Genomic DNA, 24872 nt, shown 5'->3' with positions numbered 1-24872 from the left:
AGCTATTGCTGCGGGTGGTGGAGACCTTCGCAAAGCACGGGAACATGGTGAGATGAGGCAGAGGCCAAGGGCATGCTCTCAAGAGATGGCACCCAGGGAAGCAATAGAGAGGTCCAGAGGTCCGGTGTGTCATTACATAGAGGGTGGACCAAACTCTCAGGATCAGACAGAGAGAACCTTCGTGAAGCCAGGCCACTGAATACAGGGGTCAAGGACCTGAGCCATTCGTGCTTTCTCTCTCCCAGGAAAGGAAAGAGAAGGGTTTTCCATGGGTCATTTCTGGGTAGAGACCAAGCCAATTCCAAGATCCCAGACCATCCTGGTGTCCTGGAGATGTCATCACCAGGGATGATAAAGGCCATGGAGATGGGTGCTTATGGGCCTAGTGGGAAGAAGGGTCTCCTCTGCCTTCTCCCCTTTTTCCATGAGGACAAAGGACTGCCGCCCCTTTACCGGCCCGGTCCCAGTCCCAGAGCGCGTCAGCACTGGCTCTTGTGGGTCAGCCTGAGTGGAAATGCGAGTCCCTTGATGTAGCAGGAATTGTTCTGACTCCTCGTTTCCTGAGCAGCTCTCCCTCGGCAGGTGCGACAGTTCCGCATCCTGGAGCCCTACGTGCTGGGCTGCTGCTACTCGCTGGACGATGACATTGTGATGGAGACTTTCACGGTGCTCAAGTGTCTCGTCGAGCACCTCACCTGGAAGCATTCCTCCTCATTCCTTACTCAGCTCACCTTCATGCTGGGGCCCCTCTTTGAGGAGGTGAAGCCCTTTGGGGGGCCATTTCCCGTCTCTGGGCATCCAAGGGAGTTGGGCAGAATTATCTTGAAAGGCCCTTCTGGCCTTTCTGCGAGGCCATTCTGCAATGGTCTGATTGTGTACGTCCTCTTGGGTAATGGCTGTAAAAGGGGTGAACGGCAGCGAGAGCAGACGGCAGTGACAGGGGAAGATCGGGATGCTGCACAGTCAAAGCAGATCCCTGGGAGACAGGAGGGTGCATAGGGGCATGTGGTGGGAGGGGCGAGCTCGGGGGCCACCTGTCCCTCCTGGGTGAACAGAGGTGGTGGGTGGACAGAGGTGGGTGAACGTGTGTGTCTTCTCACCCAGGAGTCAGAGCATCTGCGCTTGATGGCCTTTGAGATCTACGGGGCTCTCTTGGCTAAGGTCAAGAGGACAGTGCTTGTCTTCCCCTTGAAGCACCAGGTCCTCAACTTGATAGTCCTCCTTGTGCTCCACCTGGAGGATGGGAATGTCAACGTGGCTCAGGTGAGAGGGCCAGGCCACGGAGCCTGGTCTTCCATCCCCAGTTGTCGCAGGAGGTAAATGCTAACCGGTGTTAGATGCTAAGGAAGGGGCTGTAGCAAGATTGGAAGGTGCTGCTGAAGGAGTTGCTTTGTCTCTGACCTTGGAGAGTTGCAGTGAGAGGCCCGATGTGACCAGATGCTTGCACCGGGGTTTTCTCCAGCTCCTGGCTCTCTCCAGCTGGCCTGCAGCACACAGTGGGATGTGAAGTGGGTGTAAAGACTCCAGGGAGGAAAATCCTACCGTCAGGCACAGGGCCTCCCCCTGGTTCTCTGCCCTTGGCGTCAGCGGCCTTCCCTCCACGCTGTTCCCCGCACCCTCCTTCGCGCTGAACTGAGAGGGGCCTCCCTGAGCAGAGAGGCTCCCGTGAGGTAGCATGGTGGGCGGGACAGAGCGAGCCCAGAACTGGCCCGTGTTCTGGGGGGCCAGGGCTGTGGGCTGCCGCTGGGGAAGGCTGCAAAGTGGCCGATGCGGTTGGTAACAGGACGCTGAGTTTCCAGATGGGGCTACTTTGCCAGGGCGAGGCCCCTGATGGGCACATGTGACGAAGCTGCTGGAACCAGCGATGACGTTGGGATGTTACCTTTGTGGGGTGGAGCCCCTCCCAGGGAACCCAGTTCTGACAGCACCCACCCTGATTCAGAGGAGCGACCACGCCAGTGGAGGGATCAACACTTGGGGAGATCTGTTTCAGAGAGACTATTTTGGGGGGGGGTGGGAAGCCGTGTGGTGGGTGCATGAGGCTAGGAGGTGGACAGGTTCATTGTGCCGGCTCTCGGGGCAGCACCATAGCAACTGGGAGAATCATTGCAACCACATGTTTTGACCTGCTCGTTAGTGGGAAACAGGTGTAAGCAAAGCCAAACTTTCTAGAAGACCCGGCCTTCCTCCTCACCCCTGGGTCCCTCTGGGTTCACTGGAGACTTCCATCCCTCCAGGGCTGGGCTCACTGCTTGTTTGTCTCCCCTCTTCGTGTCCCTCTGTGTCCCCTCCCAGCCCCACCCCCGTAACTCCTCACGCAGCGCCTTCCTGTCCCTCCAGCTCTGCCGGCCTGCCCTCTGCCACACGGCCACCATACTGGGCTGGTCGAGACTCAAAGCGATATTTGCCGAGAAAGACGTGTGGACTATCCTCAGAGCCCTGGTAAGGCGGCAGCTTACTCACCGTTCTGCGGCTGCGGGGTGGTCGGCAAGTCTGCGCTGTTCCCTGAGGCGTCTGGGATTTGCAGCAGCTGTAGTTCAATAACGAGATGGCCACGGAGCATCTAGTTGAGCCCAGCACCTAAACCTGGTTCCCGCCCTCCCGTTGCTCCTTATCGAAGTTGGGGAGCGAGGCACACCACTGGACGATTTCAGTGGTGAGGGCTAAAAGAGAGGAAGGTACTTCATAGTACAAAGGAGGGGTGCCCAGCCCAGTCTGGGAGTTGAAGGCTTCCTGGAGGAGGTGTCATCTGGGAAGAGGGGGAAATGGAAAGCAGGATCTCACTTAGGCAAAGAGAAGCAATCAGTCGTGCAGGCCAAAGTGCTGCCATACACAGGGATGTGGAGCAAAGCACTCACTCTGTTCCGGGGAGTTTGCATATGTCACCTTATATAATTTGATCCTGGGAAATAAGGGTAGAGGAGCCTGGTCTGCGGGGCGGCTATCAGGGACTTGGAATAATGAGAGCAGGGGCAGAAAACTCAAAGGCCTACAAGGCTGTGCAGGGAACATTAATGAGGGAAGCCGACTGGGTGGGCCTGGAGGAGAATCGAAGGTCCTGGGGTCCAGCAAAGGCAGTGCCTTGTAGAATGGTCAGACACCACACAGCCTTGTTCTAGTACGTCCTCAGTAACGCCTCCCTTGCTATCCTAAAACGAAGTTCATAGGTGATACCGTCTACCTATATGGATTTCCAAAATCGATATAATGCCCTAATTCCAATGGAGAAAGTAATTTTAAATGAAATAATGTGTATGTATGTAACACAATGTAACATAAATGATGCGACTACATGACATGATAGGATATAACATAACATAAGGTCGAGCAATGGAATGGAACATAAATAGTATATGCTCCCCCGGAAGACACGATGAAGAGTTGGCTCCTTGTCCCTCTGTGTGGAACCTCTGTGACTTGACCTATTACAAATGCAGAATGGTACCGGACTGTTGTGCTGGGGACTCAAATGCCATAAGAAGTGCTGTCGTTGGTGACATGACTTTCAAAGAGAGGGACAATGTTTGGTGAAGATCTACATGCAATGAAGTATAGTCTTTCTTTGCTTCATATTGTAGGTGCATCCCTAGGAAATCCAGTGTGTATCTGAACTGTGAAAAAATATTGCGTTTATATAAAAGACAGGGTTGGGTTTTAGGCACAGATAATTAGAAACAGATCTTTGAGACAAATATGCAGTGGGGAATTGGAAATTAGTGTACCCCCTTTCATCATTTTGACAACCAAAAACATCCCCCCCCCCAAGTTCTGAATTCCCCTGGGGACAGTACAGTCCCTATCTGAGAGGGTTGAGAACCAACTAATTGATTCTATGACATAGAGTGAGTTTAGTGTTGCTAGATTTTCCACTTTCTTAAGACAAGCAGGAAATCCTGACTTTAGGTGATATTTACTACATTTTATTGGCAAATAATTTACGATGTTTAAAACATTGTGTGGAGCAAGAGACAGAAAAAATCTGCAAGCTGGATTTAGCTCATGAACTGGCAGTGTGCGGGCTTGGTATGGGAAGCAGGAAGCAGGCGTCGGGGCTGTACCGTGTAGTGGGGGTTTGGGCACAATAAGGAACAGGATTTGATGCTGTAGGCAATGGGGAGCCACCAAACTGCTCTAAGCAAGGGGATAACATGGTTAGATAGCTGCGTGTTTTAGACAGACCACCTGGTTGCAGATTGGAGGATAAGTTCACAACGGACAGGATTGGGGTCTGTAGTTGAGAGGGTCCAGGGGGAGAAGATGAGGTCATGAAGACAAAGACATGGAGTGAGTGGCCGGTGCTGGAGAGCTATCTGATGTGGACTGTGTGAAGGTAAAGGTCACCTCTTGGGTTTCTGACTCGAGCAGATGCTGGTGTCATGGACTGAGGTCAGGAATACAGAGGGAAGAGCAGGTGTGGAGGCGAAGATGAGAGTGGCTTGATTTGGCACGGGTTGAGTTTGCAGAGCTTGTGAGATCTATCCCCCTGGAAGTAGATGCGCTCACTGAACCACGGAGGCTTGGAGAACAGAGCTGTGCTAAAGATACAGATTTGTGGACACTGAGCACACGGCTGAATTGTAGATGGGAGCTGCAACCACGAGCCTGGCTGCACCCATCTAGGGAAATGGCATAGAGGGAGAAGCATATGGTTCAATATTGGGATCCCAGGAAGCATCAATTCCAAGGATCCATGCAGGAGACTAGGAAAAGAAACCAGGCTAGGAGAGGTGGGTGGCGGTCACTTAGGAAGGAGATAGTTTCAGGAAGCAGTGAGTGGTTAACAGTGCAGTGACAATAGCACAAGTCCAGGGAGATAAAGACTGGATGTGCCTGTTGGATTGGGACCATGGAAGCCAGACCTGGATCAGTGGGAGGGTAGATGGAGACCAGCACACAAAGAACCCAAGGGTTTCTCAGGGTAACTTCGAACCTGGGGAAGATGAGAAGTGGGTGGGGCTCCGCCCACACCACCTTGGACCAGAACAGGCCCTCTTCTGCTGGGTCGGAATATTAGGTTTCCAGTTAGGATTTTTATTTGAAGAAAAGTTTTTTTTGTTTTTGTTTTTGTTTTTTTATCAAAAAAGTCCGACACACCATGGATAGAGCCTCCCATTTAAGAACTGGGGCTCCAGTGCAAAGGGGGAGGAGAAGAGTCGCTAGGAAGGACACACAGGGGATGGGGTTACCGTTCTTGGTCTTTGCAAAAGACAGGACACGTCCATCCCCCAGAACCTTCAAGGGAGAGAGTCTGGATGCACGCAGAAGTAGGTGCATGCCTAGGCAGGGGAAGGTCTTAAAACACTTAATTATATGTGGCCCTGCTAGGCTGTGTTTAAACAGAAAGGTTTCTGTTGCAGCTTAACGTGGATGATGGTGAGATTGCAGATTTTAAGCCAAGCCGTAAATAAACAATATTGCAACAACTGAGTTCAATCCTCTATGGTTGGGAGTAGGAGAAAAAAAAAAAAAAATGCGGGAGCAAAAGACTGGGGTAAATCTATTCAGGTTTCACGCCTCCCACAGGGAAAGCGATCCCCATATCAATCCAGGAAGGCTTCATAGAGGAAACAAGACTTCAGGAGCTGGGGTGGGAGGGGACGGAGATGTAGAATTTTTTAAAATATAATTTATTTATGTTTTGAAAGTAATCTCTATACCCAACGGGAGGCTCAAACTCATGACCCCAAGATCAAGAGTTGCACGCTCTGAACCATCCAGGCACCCCTAGAATGCTGTGATGGGCTTTGGCACTGAGAAGATGTCTCCAGATTGTCGGGGCGGGGGAGGGGCAGGCAGAAGACCTGGCCATGAGTTCTTTACTTAACGCAGTTCCTGTTCTTACAGCTGAAGCAGGAGGGAAACAGAGCCCTCTGGTTTCTGAAGCAGTGCTTGGCTCTCTTCAAGAGCCCGCAGGCCCCCATTCGCCAGACAGCCGTACGATTTGCAGGTACCACTTTCCGTGTCCTTGTCCTAGTTCCTTCAAACAGCCTGAGGACCTTTCCCAGTGGAACAGGCCAGGTCCTGGCAGGCCAGGCCAGACCAGCAAAGCTCCCAAGGGGCGGGACGTCAGGGTGTGGGTGCTGCTCTGTTACAAAACTCAGAGACTGGTGAGGACTGCTTCATGTCACCCCAAGGGAAGGCGTCTTTAGTGCAGAGGGATACCCTCCCCCTGCCCCAGCTCCATTCGCTGATGACAGAAGAAGGGGAAGTAATTTCTACTTGTGGAAAAAGTCCAGGCAAGGCCAGTTAGGGGGAGGGAAATATAGACCAAAGGAAGTGTGTGTTTTGGGAAGGGACAAAAGAGCAGGTGCAGCCAGGGTCCTGTGGGTCTTTGTGGGGCCCCTGAGGTGCTGTGTGTGCCCCTGTAGGCCAGATCATCCAAACCCTGGATGCGGAAGAGGCCAATGAAATTGCGGAAGTATATACAGGTGAGTAGCAATCCGCTTGCTATTTCTTGAATCTTTTAAGGGCAGTGGTGTTGGTGGGGAAGTCTCAGAAATGAGGGAGAATGGGCAGATAGTTCATGAAAAGTATCACTGGGAAGAATGAAGAGGTAGGCTCATCTTTAAAAAAATTTTTTTAGATGCTTATTCATTTTTGAGAGAGAGAAAGAGACAGAGCCTGAGAGGGGGAGGGGCAGAGAGAGAGGGAGACACAGAATCCAAAGCAGGCTCCAGGCTCTGAGCTGTCAGCACAGAGCCCGATGTGGGGCTCGAACTCACGAACCCACAAACCATGAGATCATGACCTGAGCTGAAGCCAGACGCTTAACCAACTGAAACCACCCAGGCGCCCCCGAGGTAGGTTCATCTTAAAGGCGTTTAGCTTTGGGGCATTGGCCAGAGTCGTCCTCCTTTTCATGTCCACTCACTGACCCGCACCTGCATTGAACTCCAGGCCATTCATCAGCCAGGACAGTTCCTTGAACTCTTTCATTTCTTCTTCTTCTTCTTCTTCTTCTTCTTCTTCTTCTTCTTCTTCTTCTTCTTCATGTTTATTTTGAGAGAGAGAGACAGGCAAACAGGGGGGAAGGGCAGAGAGAGGGGGAGAGAGAGAATCCCAAGCAGGCTCCATGCTGTCAGTGCAGAACCTAACTCGGGGCCCAATCATGACCTGAACTGAAATCAAGAGCTGGACGCTTGACCGACTGAGCCACCCAGGCGCCCCAGTTCCTTCAACTCTTGATAAAAAGGGCCATCATTGGATGATGATGATTTTCTCACTTAGGGATGTAGGGGTTTCCAGCCCCTCCCTTGTGGAGCCCCCAGGACTGCTCCAGTTATGGTCCACGTATTCTCCACCCATGCCTCTGAGACACGACCCCTCCCCCCCACCCCACCCCACCCCATGCTCTTCTCTTTTCCTCTGCCTTGTTTCTCTCAAGTCCCATATCTCATCCACCGCTGGGTTCCCTGGTACTGCCTGAAGTCCTTTGAAGTCAGAGGACTTCACTCGGAGGTACTCTCTGGAAAAGAGGACAGCACAGCTGGGCAGGAGGGGGTGGCGGAGGGGGCCAAATAGGTCGGTTGTGGATGCAGGACAAGCAGTGGTCGGCTCCCTGAGCCCGGGGCGGGCATGGCATCCTGCTTGTGACTGAGCAGTGTGGACTCCCTCCCAGCGGGAATTCTTCTCGGATTTTAAAACCTGCCAGTTCCCACCCCCCTGTGCTGCCCCTCTCTGCACAGCCGTCCTGGTGAGCCCACCGGCCGGGCCCAGACCTTGTGTCCAGCCCCACGGCATTACTTTTTCCAAGCACCTTAGCGGTCTCCGTGTTACAGCCCTAAAGTACTTGCGGGAAGACCCCGACTCCATGGTCAGCTGCCTCGCCGCTCAGACCCTCTACATCCTGGAAGCCAAGGAGAAGCTGCTGGTCAACCCCCCTACCTCTTGCTTCTGCAGCAGGAGGCCACGAAAGACCTACTCCTGAGCCTGCGTCCTTGGGTCCTGGCCAGGGTGATCGAGACTGTGACAACGGTGACAGTGGGGCCAGGCTCCTGAGCCCTGTCCTAGAAGTGGGTATGTGTCCCTGCAGGACCTCTGTAATAAAAGGAAGACGAATGAATTTCTGTGGAGTGTTTCCTGGCCTTTCCAGTTGGTTCTCTGGGGGCAGAGCCCTTCATTGTGAGCTGTCTCCTCTGCCTGAACACCTGGTGCAGGCTGGCCTCTCCCAGCCCCGCCCCTCCTGCCCCTCTCCCACGTAGCCCGGCGATCGGAGGCCGGAGCATGGGACGTTCCTGTGACATCAGCCTGAACTACAAAGTGGGAGGAAAGTGATACTAGGACACGTGAGGTATTCTAGGCTCTGGTTGCACCGGGCAGGGTTCCCGGCGGCAGGCCACAGGGTCCACTCTGGCAGGTTTAAGCAGGGCAGTGATTTATTAAAGGGCATTAGTCAGCTCATAAAATATCCCCGGAGATCAGAGAGTTTGGAGACTACCCATCAGGAACAGGGCGGCTCTATAAAAACACCAGTGGGGCTGCCCCCTTGCGCAGCCCAAACCACAGCCCAGGTGACAACACTCAGGACCGGCTCTCAGAAGCTCCGCCACCATTTGTGCAAAGAGCCGGATGTTTCCTCCTCCCGCTCCCAGGGCTGAACTGGGTGAGCGCGATCTCCCGGGGCTCCTGTTAGAATCCGTCTTAACCCAGCGCCGTCTCACGGTCCCTGGAGTTTATCTTTAGGTTTACACAGGGTCATTGGATGCTCCCCTGCCACCTCCAACCCCCCATTGCCCACTCCCACCTCTGAGCCAGGCGTCACCTGTTGTGCCTGACCTTCAGTCAGCCGGGTCCCAAAGCTCTGGGCACAAGGACAGTAACCCAATGTCCTAAAATGTGGGCTCCCCCTTGGCCATACCTGCTCTGACTCGAAAGAAGTTCGGGCCACAGTGAAGCAGATTCCTAGGCTCTCGTCCTGCAGTGCTCAGCTACTGTCACCTGCATCCAAGCCCCCAGGAACATGTGGCATTCTGCCCTCGTTCACCCTCTCCACCCCGACGGGCCTCCTTCTCGGTGGTGGCCATGCTCCTCATAGCATTCTCTCAGCCCCGGTGCAGCCACTGGAGTCGCTTGGGTCTGCTGGCAAACAAACCTCAGAGGGAGGCAGCATTAAAGCCCACACAAAGGTCTGCGTTGGCCGGAGGGCTCTTGTCACGTACTACCCTTGGCCTGGTCTCTGGTTCCCACATCAGCAGCCGCCAGCTGATGCTGGGGGCCTTATCAGCTGCACCTTTTATAGACGGAGGTGAGCAGAGAATAGCACAAGACAGTGGTACACTCACGTTCCCTTCCCTGACCTCCGAAGCACAATCAGGTCAAGTGTGTCTGTACGGGACCCACTTCAGAGACTGTTCTGATGCCCCCCCTCCCCAAGTCACCCCCTCACGTTGGTCAAGCCAAGTTAACAGGCACGACGGGAAGAGACCACATGGGGGAAGTAATGGAAGTCCATCAGGCCATCTCTGTCCTGGTAGGATTGGGGCCAACTCTGTTGGCTTCTCTGGGCCTCAATCCCTCTCATCTGTAAATCGAGAGCGTTGGAAAAAACCCTCTTTGATGATGCCACCAGGCCTGACAATGAATGGCTCCTATCAAATTCTGAGAAGTGCTATTACATCCTAAATAGTATTTCTCTCCACACTCTCCTTTCCAAATTTTCTATAATAAGCAGATATTACTGTTACAGTTTGGCGGGGGAGGGAAGCAAATCCCACATTAAAAGAATAAAAGAACAATGTCCCTTCACCTGGTGTTCCTGCCTCCCTACCCCTAAGTGCTTTGGCATCTTCAAGACACAGGCTGACCTGAGTTTGAAAAAACCACCTTTGGAGGCAAAGCCTCTGCAGGGTGAGGGGAGCAGCATAGTCACAAGGTAGAACCAGTTGGTTGGAGTCTGTTCCAGGGCCCTGCTCCTGACAAGTTCAGCAGCTCCTGGGCCTCCATTTTCTGGTTTCACCCACACCCCCCAGGCTTGCAGCTGGCCACACCCAATCGTCACCTCCCACAGTCAACAGTGGGCTCTGTCCCATAGGGTGGGATCTTCTGTAAAAGAAGGGCCTGTGGGGAGCAAGGGTGGGACAAGACCAGGTGGGAGGGTGGGGCAGGGCGGGTGGCATGGGGAAAGCTTGGTCAGCCGGCCAAAAACAATCATCCTTAGAAGCTACCCTTGCTTCCCAGGGTGGCCAGGCTCCTGTGCCTGCTGGACGGCCTTGGGAAATCAGGGCAACTCTGCCCACCTGGGTCCCCCTCTGTGGTTCGGGGTCCCCTTTTGCTTGCCAAGACCCTTCTGAGGACCAGGAGCCTCTTGGGTGGATCTCCACCCCCCCCCCCGCCCCCCCTCAGGGAGCCTCCCACCTCCAACCCACGATAACTTCTGCCTCCCACGGACCCACAGAACTCACCAGCTGGATCACCTGTCAACAGCCATAGGTCTAGATAAGCAGCACGGACTGTGTAGGTTGACAGGACAAACTCGGTTTTACATTCGGAAAACACAGCAGAGAGAGACCCTATTGTCTTCACAATGCAAGAATCAGAAAGTAAAGCTTTCAGAATAGTCTTGGCTGGTGACGAAGATGCAGATCGTCCCCCAGGGGCCACCATGCCCAGGGGATGGGCCAGAATCTCCAGGAGTTGGTGGCATGATCTGTGGTTATCGAAAGGGAAGGTGACCGTTAAGCAAAGGAAAACTTCGGGGAAGGTATTTCATGACACTCCATAACTCAGCGCTCCCAAATATGCCACTTCTGCCCTTCCTTCGTTCACTGGCTCACCCACTCGTTCAAGGCCTGTTTGGCATCTGTCGCCGCGAGGCACTGACAGGGAATATGGAAGTAACCAGAATAAAATCATTAGCCTCAAACAGAAAAGAGGGTGAGTTTTATGGTGTGGGAATTATATCTCAATAAAACTTGTATTAAAAATATTTTCTTGAGAACTGAGCCTGGCAAACTGGATAATTGCACACAGAGCGAACATAGGGCCACCGGTGCCATATAATTTTAGTGAGTGAAGCGCAATCTAAAATTATATGGGGGCCCTGGGCTCCTGAAAATCAGTGGTAACGGGCGAATGCATGGAGTTATAAGCACGCGAGTATCTTGGGTGCACAGCAGCGACCCTGCATCTCCCGGGGGGAAGAGCCCATCACAGGTTTGCTTGGCATCTTCTCACACTCCTTTTTATGTTGAAAATAATGAGGCTAATAGGCAGAGGCAGGATTTTAGGACCTTAGGAAAAAAAGGGAACATTAGTTTTTAAAAACTGAAGAGCACTGATCTAGAAACAAAAATCAAGACCACTGTGGAGCTGTTTTCTTATACGAGCTTTGAATATTTGTCTTCCCTTCGTAAGTGGCAAGGGAAGGAAAGATGTCTTGTATGTGTCACGCACGGCGGCCTCCAGGCTCTAGGAAAGGCACTTGATGCGTGCGTGAAAGGAAAACGGGTGCTGTGGTCGGGAAGGTCTGAGTTCCAATCCTGGCACTGTCTTTCCTAGCTCAGATCCTGGACAAGTCACTTCCTCTCGGAGACTTTCCCGTTTCAGAAAATGAGAACACTACCTGTCACCCAGGGGAGCAAAGATCTAAGGAAAAATGCCCGAAATAGTGCCTGGAGTACAGCGGGTGCTCATTAAATGCTGGTGCCCCCTTTGCAGCTAATGTACCCATCCCAGGAGACAACATACGGAGTCTGCAGGCAATGCAACACTCTCAACACCGTTTTTTAATTAAGCCCCACACTCACAGCCCAGGAATTCTCACCCAGAGGCCTGCCCCACCTGCCTAGCACCAACCTCCCACCCCAGAGACGGGCCGCCAGCTAAAAGCGGGCAGTTCTCGGGGGCCACATCACGACAGATGATGGTCATTCGGGTTTTATTGAGGACAACTTCTTTGAACACACACATCCAGTCTGGGAACAGAAATGTACAGCATGAGGCTTAAATAACTTTCATACACTATGTACAGTCGTCGGCAGAGGTACAAAACATATATACATCTTGTGCTAGCCACATAGCGAGGAGGGCCGGAGCCAAATGAAACCCTGCAGCCTGGGCAGGGGGTGATCACTAGAAAAGAGCTGGTGGGCAGGGCAGGGCCCTGATTCACTTCAGGGGTCTTCTCTGACCCTTGGCTCTTCTTGGAGTAGTTCCCACTTCCCTGCAAAGCTCTCGGGACAAGGGTTCAAAAAATTGGACTGGGGTACGGTAAGGGTTGGGAGCTCATCTGAGTGCCGGGGATGGGTAGGGGGTGGGGGATAGAACAAAGATGCCACAGAAAACAGAACTTTCCTTGTAGACTCTGTCCTCGCACATAAGAGGGCAGTGAGGGATCTGGGAGCCAGGAGAGGAAGGCCAGGCCCAGGGAGGCCTGTGGGGCCAGTGGCCAAGCCCTGGCTCCTGAGGCTGGGCCAGGAGGCTGTGCTAAGCTAAGAGAGCAGTAAGCAGTTTCCTGTTTGGGATGGCAAGCGGACAGATGCCACAGATTTGGGCCACTTGGCGGGAAGAGACTCACCGCTCTTGCAGGGCAGGCCCTGTCCAGACAAACACGACAGTGGACACACCGGGCACAGGCAGGCGCTGAAGAGGCCAGGGGCCGTGCCTGCACCCAGCCCAGGCTGCGTCCGAGGATGCCCCCAAGAGTCGGCATTGTCCGCGTGATGGAAGAGAGCAGGGCGTTTCTGACTTCACAGCAGCGGCCTGCCTGCGTCTCCACCACACTGGGTGGCGTGAGAAAGTCCCAGCAACAGTCTTCCCTACGGTGGTTTTGTGCTTTAAAGCTGCCCTCTGCCCAAGCGACACCGCCCCAGGCGGGCAGCAGGGCCAGACAACCAAGGGTTGTCCTCGGTTGATGCTGTAGTGATGGTGGGTGGGCACGGAGACCACTCCCAGATCCACACGTGTCCCCTCCCAAGGGGCTGAAGGTGGTGCCGTGACCACGTCAAAGGCTTGGGTGTGCCTTTCCTCTTCCTTGGCAATCTCCAAGGGTAGCTGCAGGGGCTCCCCTGGGGAATTCTGGCTGTCATGGACGAATAGGCCACTCAGATGAAAGCAAACACCGAACTGGTTAATACTGAGAACAGAGCCTGGCGCAGGACTGTGCGGAGAAGGCCCACGGGCGGTCAGCTTCCAAAGCATTCGAGGGGGCTCGGCCTAGATGACAGGCACTGTGGCTCTGGGCTCCTTAGGCTCAATAGGGCTGGCACCCAGTCCGGGCTCAGACGTTTAAAGATCTGGGGCGTGGGGTCGAGTGAGGGAGCTACGCATTCTGATGTGGCTGGGCCGGCGTTGGCCCAGACTCAGGGCTGCAGATGGGCAAAGAAAAGTAAGAAGCAGTATGATGAGCCCAGAGTCAGGACAAGCCATGGGCCGAGCCCTGGTCTGAGTGAGGGCAGGCCCCTCCAGACACAGACATACCCAGTCTACCTTTGGACAGAACCAAGCTGGGGTGAGCCTCCCGGACTCGGGTCTGCCCAGGCCACCTGCCACAAGCCTTGCTATTGTGCTCAAATCACAACCATTTTGTGCTTCCAACCTTTAGGATGTTGGGGGCCTGCCCCCTAACTATGTACCTTGGACACCCCTGAAGGAGTAGGCAGAGACTCCAATGCTCTTGGAGCACAGCTTTTGGAAGGGCTCAGGGCTCCCGGGGGACTTCAAGTTTCGAATCAGTGATACTCGCCAGGACAGCAGAGCCAGCCCGCCATGAGGTAGCTGAGCCATCAGAAACAGCAGGAAACGGGCAACGACGCTGAGCACCTCTCGCAGGCCGTAAGGTCGTATCTGGCGCAAGAACGGGCCTTGCAGCTACAGTACAGTCGCCCCAGGCTGGGGCCTCCCTGGCCCATGGGGACAGTGCAGTCTTTTGTGTTTCTACAGTTTGTAAACAGTCATGCAGACAGATTCTTTCTTACAGGTTGCAAGGTTGAAGCTTTCTGATCGGGTGGAGAGAGGGTTGGGGAGGGGGAGAGGTGCTTACTTCCAAGTGGCTGAGGGAGCTGCCGGTCACCCCCGTGACGACTGGAGGAGGAGGGATTTCTGGCCATTGAAGACAGACTGTCCCCGGCTCCTCCGGGAGGCCAGTACTCAAGGGTATGTGCTTCAGCTGACCCAGACTCCACCAGCGTGTCCAGCAGGGGCCACTAACAGCAGGACAGCCTTCTTAGTCCCGGGGGTAGCTCTGAACAGGGCAGAGGCTGGGCTGGGGACTCAGGCCCCCGCAGGTGTTTTTCCCTTTCACAGCTAAGACCGCCTCCTCTGCCCAGTGCGCCGGCACACTCCCATGCCGGGGACCACACAGAGAGGGCTCCGATCCCCTGGGCAAATAGGGAGAGGCACAGAGGACAAACACAGCTACCTCTGGAAAGTCTAAAAGTCGCTGCATATCTCAGAACAGAGTGGGGGCTCCTGGCCCCCTCACTGAGGACAGGAAGCACAAGACCAGTTAAGCATTGGAAAAACACTGTGGACGGGTTGGGGCCCAGGAATGGAGGGATGTCCTGCGACTCCTTCCAAGGCCCAGTCCTGTAAATTCAGAACTGCCCCAACAGGGGGCGCTGGAACACGGATTTAACCACGTCCTTGGAGCCTTGACTCCACAGCCCCAAGGCAAAAAGAAACTAGGAATTCCCCTCTTCGCTGCTAATCTAAAGGGGAGGACCTCTTGCCCCATGCCAGCTTTAAGGCTTGAAAATGTCTCTCTTGGATAACCAGAGAGAAAGAGGCTGGAAGGACTCCCTGCCCAGTCGGGGTGAAAATACAGGTGAGCTGGGGAAGGGGCTGGGCCATCCTCACCGTCCAAGCCACTTCCTGGTAGACACAATCCTCTGAGCTGCTTCCTACGTGGCCCACACGGGACACTGGGAACGGGGGACCCCTGGCCCTGGGCTGCGGGGCGGAGCTCCCCCGCCTTTGGGGGGCAGCGGGCATGAGACCCCGCGAGTGAAAAGACACATGTGGTGCCGCGGGCATGGCTGGTGTAAGGCTGCCCAGCATGGGTGCCAGGCCCCGGGGTGGAGGAAGGCACTGAAGCGTCAGGCGGCCTAGAGGTCAGGGGTGCACTAGAATGGTCCCTGGGGGCAATGTTGGGGACAGGCCCGAGCTGCAAAGCAAACAGAGGAGGTGGTCCTGGAGGGGCTGGTAGGGCGGATTCCCTTTGGGAGTCCCGAGCCCCAAGAGCAGAGGGAAAGAACATGTGGGGAGAAACTTCAAGTCAGTTTCCAGGAGGCAACAGCAAAAAATAAAAATAAAAATAAAATAAATTAAATAGCTGAAGTATTTCTGACTATCTCCCCAAAGGAATTTTTTCTAGCAGCTCTAACCTTGGCCCCGTCGGAAAGGGACCCCAAGGAATTGCTGGGGTCATCTGGGAATGGCTGTTGGTGGCCAAGGGGCTAAGGGTCAGCCGCAGGGCCCAGCTGCCTCCACCTGGTTTCCATGGTTACCTGAGGACTATCATTTTGGGCTCAGAGGCAGGTGTGGTGGCTCCAGAGGCTGCATTAGGGGAGGTAGGGGGAGGCCTGTTCATCGGAGGGGGCACAGCAGGGGCTGAAGACGCTTCACCTCCCCTACGGGGCCCCACCACTGGGCCAGAGACTTGAGGAAGGGCATGGCCAGCTCAGCAGGAGAAAATGTGGCCAGAGGGAGGGCAAGGGGAGCCTGAGGGGCTGCAGGGAGAGAAATGAGAGGGAAAATGCCCTTTGGCTTCACAGCTTAAATTCCCCCCCAACCTCCCTCTCTCCCCAAGAGGCAGGGGCTGGGGGAATAGTATCCCATAGGAAGGTCAAGGGAGGGGAAGGATAACAGGAGAGGGGCAACACCCGATGCCCACACCCTCTGTCCCTAGGGCAGTTGGCCCGTCAGGCCACAGCTTCCCTTCTGTGCTGTCCAGGCTGCCGGGGGCCGAGGGTCTGGGGGCCATCCTCTGAAAGACAGCCAGGGTGAGGACTGTTGTGTGCTCCTAGGGTGGGCCACCGGGTAACCGCCGAACACTCCAGAACTTCACCGTCAGGTCACTGGGGTGGAGGACAGAGAGGGACTGGTCAGCGATCGAAGGGGGCCTGGCTGGCTACCCCCAAAGCAAAGGATGAGCCAGATTCCCCAAACTCCCCAAATGTGGCTGGGGCCAAAGGGCAAGCATTGCTCAGGATGAGGGCGGACTGCAGGGGTGGAGGGGTGGCTGCTGGGCAGAGGGAGAGGGCCTGTGCTCTCAACGTCCCCAACAGAATTCTCATCATGGGTTTTCGTTGGTGTTGTGTTGTTTTGTTTTGTCCAGGCCTGGCTGCTCCCCCCTCTGCCTTCTGCCACCTGGCACCCCTCTCCTGGGGGTCTGTCCCACTGGTCATGCTCGGAAGAGGAGGGTGGGAGGAAGAGGGGCAGGCAGGGCATTCACTCCAGGCCAGGCAGGGCGTGAAGGGAGAGTAGGGAGGAGGAGTAAAATAATCTCATACCGTTGAGAAGCAGCTCAGACCGAAGTGGAGAAAGAGAGGGAAAAGGAAAGAGGGGGGAATGAGAGAGAAGACGGGAGGGGAGTGTCAAGGCAGGGTGGTGGCTCGGCCCTTTATGGCCAGGACCCGGCGAGGAAGGCAGGGGGTGAGTCCGGGGACGTAATTCCACACCTTTACCCGGCAGTCACTGTTGGGGGAGAGAGGCAGAGAGGCAGAGAGGAGAGGCAAGAGGACATGGGGAGGGAAAGAGGGGAGAGAAGGGACATGGTCGGACGAGAAGGAAAAAGAAGAGACCCCTCTGAGGAGCTCCCCTGTGGGACAGAGGGCCTGGCCATCCCCTGGATGGGGACCAGAGCTGGGGCGGGAGAGGGGCGAGTCCAGGGGGTGGCAGGCCTGCTCCGTAGTCTGAGATTCGTGGATGGGGGAGGGGGGTGTAAAGACAGCAGGGTGGGGGCTGCTCTGTGAGGGGCAGGAAAGGCTTGCAGATAAGGGGGTGAGTCCTGACCTGGGGCCCAGCACCTTCCTGCTCCCCTGCCCCCGCTGGGCACTCTTTGAAGGCCAGCACAGGCTAGCAGGCGCTGTGGGGTCTGCTCCACGAACCGAGCCTGTTAGGATAGCTGCAGGGGGGCCCGAGGCTCCCCAGCCTGCCCTGCCCACACCGGGGACCGGGGTGGGGAACAAAAGCAGACCTCTCTGCCCAGCACCCACCTGGAAGCAGTGAAGATGTGCTTGGCATTGGTGCAGATGGCGTTGATGGGGCTGTCGTGACCCCTGATCTCTCCGATGGGCGTGAAGTTATCCACGTTCCAGACCTTGATGACGCCCGCGCGGCAGGCGCTCAGCAGCATGGGGCGGCCCGGGACAAAGGCCAGGGCACACACCCAGTCCTTGTGTGCATTGGGGATTTGCTGCGGAAGGAACAGCACCAGTGAGGGCTGGGGCCAGTGCTGAGTGGGCAGAAGCCAGCAGAGGACCCTGTGCCACGAAGGACAGCTACCAGGATCCCTTCTGCCTCTGAGGTCCCCAGGTAGGCATCACTGGTCCAGGAGGCAGGCCAGGCGGGCCCATAGTAGGGATTGCAGGGGCCCAGATATGGGTCCTTTGGTGCCCCCCCATCCCGGGACAAACCCAAGATCCTGCACTGGTGGAGAACTCTTCAGCCCTCCCAGGGTTAAATGCTCAGGAAAGGGAACATGGTGACTCAGCTTTAGAGTCAAACCTAGCGGCTGAGAGCAGCCCCCTTTCCTGAAAGCCACTGCGTAATGGGGAAAATGGGGGGGGGGGGGCGGTGCTGCAGGGAGGCAGGGGAGTGGACACAAAGGGGAAGAGGGTGGACAACAGGAAAGCTGAGGAGACTCTGGCCCAAGACCCTGGGTCCCCAAGGCCCTGCCTGGACTGGGGGACAGCCCCACCCTAGCACCCCCCCCCTTCCCTTCCACCCTCCATACCTGGATGAGCTCCTGCTGTTCCAGGTCCCATTTCTTGATGCCATTATCCCGGGAGCCACTGAAGAGGATGTCTCCCTGGATGGCAAGACACTCGATGCCATCATAGTGCGGGGGCTCAAAGTTGTGGGTGGGGCCAATGGTGCCGGTCACACACTCGCCCAACTCGAACATCTGCAGGAGGAGAGGCTGGTAGGGAGGGCCCGAGGCAGTAGAGACCGAGGGAGGAGGGCCAGGGCCAGGGCCACCCCCCTGCTATCACACAGCACTGTGGTCCCCAGGAGCCCACAGACCCAGTTTGCCCGGCCCAGGGCAGTAGCCACTGTCCTGGGGGAGACAGGTGTCCCCAGCAGGAAAGGGGTCCCGGAGGAACACTGCTTCTTCCAAGGACAGAGGCCTCTGAAGGCTCGGGTCCTGACCCTTCCTAAGGGGACTGGGGCAAGGGGTAGGGGGAGACTGGCTGAAATTAACACAGCTCAACATGCAGCCGATCTGGAGAAAGGTGGGTTTGGGGTGTGAACCTCCTTTTAAATTCCTTTTATTTTATAATAAATATTACTTGTACTTTAAATAGAAACATTCATCATAGCACCGACCACCCTCTGCTTCTCTACTGCTTCCCAGTTTCTGACCGTGTACATACAGCTTTCAATGATGTAATCGGGGAGCAAACGGAATTAGTGTTGTTTTGTATCCTTTGTGTTTTGTTCTCATTTTATCATTTTAGAAGGTGCGCTGCAGCCCATTCAGCAGGTTTTCCCTAATTTATGTGACTGCTATTCGACCCTTGGACATTTAGTGGTTTTAAATTCTTCACCATTTACAAAATATCGCTGCCATCTACTTTCTGCACACACCTGCTTGCTTCTTTGGGGTGATTTCTTCAGCATAAATCCCCAGAAGTCTCATTATATTTCATGAGTATTTCCAAGGCGACGGGGTGGGGGGAGCAGGCAGAAGAAATGCAGAGAATGCCCCCCACCCCCTGCCCCAGGCTGCAGAGGGAGGTCTTCTTAGGTACCTTAACGTAGTGGTCCTTGGAGCCCGTCACCACCAGGTCGTGCTGGCTGGCAGTCTGGGTGACCGTCAGGCACATCACAGGGCCAATGTGGCCAGTCAGCTTGCCAACGGGCTGGAACCTGCAGGTGGGGAGAGGCCCGCCCGTGGTGGGAGATAGATCAGAGGGAACCCTGGGTTGTGGTGGCCGGGTCCATCCTGGAATGAATAGATCTGGCCAGGGCACTCTCCCTCCCTCAAAACAAGATGAACAATCTAGACATAAGCTGTCCTGGGTCCCAGGGATCTTGGGGAACACGGGACCTGCATCTCAGAGCAGGGACACAAGGCCGACAGCACGGGGAAGCAGAGGACCCCCGGGTCCTGCCAGCCCTGAAGTGTGGCACCCAGAGCCGCGACCAGCCTACCCACCTCCACCACGCCAAGCCCCCTGCTGCCCCCCACACATCTCCCTGACCTGCTGAGCTCCCAGATGCGGACGGCATTGCCCGAGGCAGCATACAGCATGGTGCCTGAAGGGCTGAGGGCGATCTGGTTGATCTGATGCTCCCCCTGAGCGCTGGTGATAGCGCGGGTGGATGTGGCAGCACAGGCGTCACCTGAGGTCACCTGGCCCGAGGACCTGCCACAAGCAAGGAAAGCAAGGTCAGCGGTCCATCCATACAGGCAGGAAACCGAGCAAACCTCACTCAGACCAGGCCTGATAACCCAGTTCTTCCAAGAAGTCTTCCCTGACCGACGGAGAGGAGCCAAGCTCCTCTTAGAAGTTTCTAGTCTGACGTGGGGGAGACCAATGGTGATAGTGCCACTCCCTGCCCAGCAGAAAAAGACGGTAAGACTCAGTCAGGGGACTGGGTTTGAACCGGGGTCTGGTGGAAAACGCTTAATCTTTCTGAGTCTCAGTTTCCTCCTCTTTAAAAAGAGGTGATAATACCCATTCTATTTCCTGCGCTTCTTTGGTTTTTTAAAAAGACTACTCTTAGAGAAATTACAGGATCACAGCAAAATTGAGGGGAAGGTTTCTCATATCCCCTACCCCCACACATCCACAGCCCTCCCCCCCTTACCAACATCCCCACCAGAAGGGTGTGTTTGCTACAACCGACAGACCCAAATGGACACATCATAATCCCCCGCCGTCCACAGCTGACCTGAGGGCTCACTCCCGGTGTGAGGTTTGGACAAATGTGTAATGACCCGTATCCACCATTATAGTCTCACACAGCAGAGTTTCACTGCCCTAAAAATCCTGTGTTTACTCTTTTGAAAGGACCAAGTTAAATTACAGATGACAGCTTATAACGTGAACACAAGGGTGAGCAAGACTTCTGTTAGGAAACAATTTCACTTTGCAGGAGCCCTTGTCTCACTTCTGTCTCCCGCACGTCTGTCCACCTGAGACCGTCAGGGTCGGGGATCAGGACCAGCTCTGGCGCCTCATTTAGGCAGCTAGGTGGCCGGCGCGGCTTTGGAGACTGCTGCCGTCTGCTGGGGCCACCCTGATTCCCGGCTCCCCTTTCAGACTCACAGGGGGCCGCCCAGCACACCCCAGGGCCAGGGCCCGGGAGGCTGAGATGAAGCGAGGGGGCCAAACAGTGCAAAGGCTCGTTCAAGTTGCTGCCCTGGATGCTGTTCCCTAGCCCAGGGATCTCACTTTGCCCCCCAGATTCAGGTCAAATCCATGTGACTATAAGGGCCTCCGTCTCCAAGGAGCTGGACTCGGCTATACTGAGTAGGTCACCACGGCTGAGTGCTGGCACCCAGCCCACCACCACGAGCCAACTGGGGGAGTACCTACGTGAGGGTCCGAATGCACTTGGCGGAGTCCCGGATGTCCCACACCTTGATGTAGGAGGTAGACACGGAGAACACGAGCCCGGAATGGCTGCAGTACTTGATAGACACCACGTTGTTGGGGTGGCCCTTGAGCGCCGCGATCTCCTGGCCCGTGACCAAGTTCCACATCTTACAGCTGCGGTCTGGAAAGGACAGGGAGAGAGGCGGGGGGGGAGGGCAGGTGTCCGTTAGCGGGGGCCAGGTCATGCACGCTCCCCCTGCACGGGGGTTGTGGAGGATGGGGGAGACGGTCCACAGACATCCAGAGGGAGGAGCCCTAGGTCTAAGGGAGAGAAAGATGGGCTCGTGCATGCTCACGTGGTGTGTGTGCGCACAGAAAAACCCCGGCGAGAAGCCCGTTAGAACTTTAGGCCAGGGTTTCTCAAGCAAACTCTATACATAAAGACCAGAGTTCTGTGTGTGTGGCCAAGGTGCCCTGGGCTAAAATAAAATTCTTAAGCTTTTGGTGTCTATTCCTACAATTGCTAATAGCTGACACGATCAATGAACAAACGGCGAGCAAATCTTACGGAGAAAACCTGGAATCAACAGATCACACCTGGATTGACAACTCGGCCCCTTCTCGCCGTGCAAATACATATGTGTATGACTGTCTTTCTATTGACAGGTCTACTGCAGAACTGTTCTTTCTGCTGGTAAGACTTTTCTGATTTTGTTGCTGTGATTAAGTAATCGTGACTGTGTGAGGCCCCACTGCCAAGATCATAGGGATTTCTTAGATGAAAGCGCTGGGGTAGATGTCAGGGGGGTAGTAGTGTCGGGGGACTGGGATGAGGAGACAGGGTGGGGCACCTGAGAAGCTTCCTGGAATTTCCGAGGAAGCTTCGGAAGGAAATGCTGGATGGAGCCACTAGGATGACCTATGAGGGGAGACTGGGTCAGGGGCACCCAGGCCGGGGATCCTTGAGCCAAGGCAAGAGCCATGAGACAAGGTAGCCAGCAAGCCGACCCCACGTCCTCAACTCCTGGGGGCTCTGTGTTTTCATCTTTACAGCCCACTCTGGCAAAGGAAGCAGGGATGGGTGTGAGACCTAACCCTACCAGGCCAGTCTGGGTTCTACTCACCTTTGGATCCGGTGAACAGCAGCTCATCCGTGGCGTCCAGGCAGAGGATGGGCTTGGTGTGGCCCTCGGCCATGGAGACGCACTGCAGTGGGGCTGTCCTCGCACCCTTGGCTCCTCCAACGGGGGTGATGATGCCCCTTCCCAGGAGAGAGGGAGAAAGGGGGCACCTGTCAGCCGGGAAGACTGAGGCCGGGTTGAGTGAGGTACACAGATAAGAGGGGGCAGAACGGAGAGAGGACTAAGGCCTAATGAAGGAGACCCCAGAGACTCCGGCCAAATGCCCTCAGTGCCTGAGAGCTGGGAATAGGCTGTGCAGGTGGGGAGGGCCTGTCTGCACAACAGCCTGTCAGTCGCCATCTTGAGCACTTCTGGGAGCAAACTGTGTGCTAGGCACAGCAGGAAGGAGACGTGGGCCCTGCCCATGGGGAGTTGCCATCTGATGCCCGCCCGACCAGATCCTGAGACGTAAATGCACGGACGCCCCGGCGAGGCAGGGCAGAGGCCCAAGGGCTGCACTGGCTCCTGCAGCAACTATGACTCCTCCCTGCTGCTGCAGTTAACCCAGGGTGAGGTGAGGGGTGCAGAGAGGGAGGATGCTCGGGCTGTCACCCCCCAAGCACCTCGGTGTCATCTGTCAGCGACTTCTGGGGCTGATAAATGCACGGGTGCGTGCAAGCGTGCCCACATACACCCCCGCCCACCCATGAGCCCCTTTTGGACCTGCATGGTCAGACCTGTGACTGTCATTTACAACGGCCTAACTTGATCCCTTTAGGGGTCCTCAGCTCAGCTCTGGGTTAGGGATGTCGAGGCCCCCTGGGGAATGAGGCCACATACACCTGGAGAAGCACCTCCTCGTTTCCCACGAACATTCTGGGAGGGAGAATAAGGCTTGTCCTCAGTGAGCAAGAGGATTTTGCTACGCCACCCTGCTGGAGGTTCTGGGGATGTTTTTTTTTTTCTCAATGAGGGTCTTTTGGAATGAGACCCTGGCCAAGTTATGTGCAAGTCTAAAAATATGTTCTAGTTCTTTTCCAAAGAGAACAATGCTCCTGACAGGGATGCCGTGGCCTGTGGGCTACTGAAGTGACCAGTGTTCTTCCCACAGTGCTGGTCACAGCCCCCATGGACTCAGCCAGGCCCCCCCTGCAAGGATGGCAATCAGACAGGGCCAGGTGCCAGCTGGATGTCACACACGTGAGCCCCCAAAGATACCTGCTTCGGACACTGGTTTGGGCCCAGCTGTGTGGCTGGGAAAAAAGCCCAAGACTGCTGTGGAAAGTATATCACAAGGATGACCCTCCTTAAGGTTATGAGAGAGGCTGGTAGTCTGGCTAGCTTCTCACGGTGGTAAAGCCTCGCTCCCTGCAGGCAGGTTTGCAAAGACATCAATAGCCCGGGCAGCAGGTGCAGTGAGCAGTGGGCACTGGGAGAGCCGGAGGGAGCTCTCCGCCCGGCAGGAGCTCAGGCCCACCAGGTCCTAGGATATGCTCCTCGTGGTAGGGTGCTATGCTGGGGTAGCTGGAGAAGCTGGCCACTGGTCATCCCAAAGCTGGGAAAGGAGGTCTCCTAGCACCCCAGGTCCACGTACCAGGAGATGTGGGCAGCAGGCACCGCCCCCCTTGCTGCTCTTCTCAGAGCCAAGGTCTGAAATGTGCACCTCACTGGCACAAGCTGAGCAAGTCACAAGGACGCTGGCGACGGCCACCAACACCTGCCCAGCTGGGCCCTACAGGCCCCCAGGCTTTCCACGGCCTTGCCCCCTCACCCTAGCCCCTCAGCAGAGCTCGGTCCCAGCCCCAGACAACCCCGGGCTCCCATGCTCTCCCCCTCCCTGCCCAGGTGATAAGAAGAGAACAGTGCCTGTGGCAAGCAACTGTGCACCCCTCCCCAAGCCCCCAGCTCCAGCCGGGCCTGGCCAGTCTGAGGCCACGCAGCAACCCTGAGAGGGAGGAACCACGGGGGAGGGAGAGGCAGGCCAGTGGGGAGGGCGGCATGCTGAGGACTCAGGTGTGCAGGCGGGAGGGGAGGTGGAGCAAGAGGCAGAGAGGGGACAGTAGAGAGTGAGAGCTGGGAAGCCAACACGGGAGACATTCTGTGTGTACCTCAGGACCTCCGACAAAGAGGAGTCGCTGTCATCAGACCTGGGGAGGGCAGAAAATTAGCTGGATTAGGGGAGAGAGGAAAACACACGAAGGGATGGCAGAGGCAGCAGCAGCGTGGAAGGTCAGAGGGCAGGTTATTCTCTTCAAGGGCAGCGGGGAGAGGCAGAGGGCAAGGGCGCTAAGGGAAGCAGGAGAGGAGGTGGGGAGGGGCCGGCCGCCAGGGGTCCCTCAGTAACAGGGTAGGAGTGAGGAGAGGGCCACGCTCCAGGGCGACGTTCAGCTCGTGGGTCATTTGCCGGTTCCAAGCCCCTGGCTGCCCCATCGTACAAGCTGGGAACACCCTGCCCTGCCCCAGCAACGTTCCTACATGCCTGAGGCCAAAAACCATGCCTGATCCTATCCACCCCCTCCACCCCCCACCCCCGGGAGCTGGCTTCTTCCAGCAATTCCTCAGGGACTTATTTACAAAGCCCACTGTCCCCCGCAAGCCCGCTGGGATGGGCCTAGGAGCTGAGTCTATACCATGCCTGGGCCCCAAGATCTGGTCCACTGGACAGGGCCAAGGTCTGCAAGACAACCAGGCTGGAATGGCCAGAGTCCCACCTCCATGCTTCCGGAAAAGGGACCTGCTGACTGTAAAGGTATGGTGGGGGTGGGGGCACCCCGGTGGGCCTGGTCCAGGCTCGGTATGCTCCTTCCGAAACGGAAACTGAGCCAAGGTGGGTTTGGGGAGGGAGCAGTATTTTGACCCGGCAAGAGACATTTCTGTGGAGAAGGGCTGATGTCAGGTACCAGGTGCAAGACCTAGCACTTTCTAGCCTGGGCTCCCCTGAACAACAGCGCTGCCGCCTTCCTCCCTGCCAGGGTACAGATGCTTTTAGGGAGCCAAGAGAAGAGCCCTCTCAGAGGCTGCAGAGAGTTGGAGACGGCTGGGGCAA

The 24872-nt window shown here is 55.8% G+C and overlaps 1 protein-coding gene and 1 long non-coding RNA gene across 7 annotated transcripts in view; one reads left to right on the top strand and one right to left on the bottom strand.

Annotated features, from left to right (window-relative positions):
* The first annotated feature begins 6071 nt into the window (after nucleotides 1-6071).
* LOC128778830 (uncharacterized) lies at nucleotides 6072-8062 on the top strand. Its single transcript, XR_008424589.1, has 2 exons — nucleotides 6072-6428; nucleotides 7779-8062. It is a non-coding gene; the product is annotated as an uncharacterized LOC128778830 (long non-coding RNA).
* Nucleotides 8063-11858: 3796 nt separating this feature from the next.
* The window catches only part of KIF21B (kinesin family member 21B), a 50531-nt gene continuing 37517 nt past the window's right edge, over nucleotides 11859-24872 (bottom strand). The window contains exons 28-37 of one of the 6 annotated variants that reach the window (XR_008424585.1): nucleotides 23935-23973; nucleotides 21830-21966; nucleotides 20706-20886; nucleotides 19365-19529; nucleotides 18912-19029; nucleotides 17894-18064; nucleotides 17154-17353; nucleotides 16449-16632; nucleotides 13572-16013; nucleotides 11859-13304 (exon numbers count right to left, since the gene is read on the bottom strand). Coding sequence is in view for 2 of the 6 variants with exons in the window: in XM_053909081.1 (XP_053765056.1) it covers nucleotides 15959-16013; nucleotides 17154-17353; nucleotides 17894-18064; nucleotides 18912-19029; nucleotides 19365-19529; nucleotides 20706-20886; nucleotides 21830-21966; nucleotides 23935-23973 (1066 nt within the window). In the remaining 4 variants the exon portion in view is untranslated. Of the gene's footprint in view, nucleotides 16014-16448; nucleotides 16633-17153; nucleotides 17354-17893; nucleotides 18065-18911; nucleotides 19030-19364; nucleotides 19530-20705; nucleotides 20887-21829; nucleotides 21967-23934; nucleotides 23974-24872 lie in introns of all 6 variants that reach the window. The other 5 variants (XR_008424586.1, XR_008424584.1, XR_008424587.1 and 2 more) reach the window with 5 other exon arrangements.

This window comes from Panthera pardus, unplaced genomic scaffold, assembly GCF_024362965.1.
Source record: "Panthera pardus isolate Hobbes unplaced genomic scaffold, ASM2436296v1 HiC_scaffold_21, whole genome shotgun sequence".
Taxonomy (NCBI): Eukaryota; Metazoa; Chordata; class Mammalia; order Carnivora; family Felidae; genus Panthera; species Panthera pardus.
Note: the sequence above shows the minus strand (reverse complement) of the source record. Positions and strands in the feature narration are given on the sequence as shown.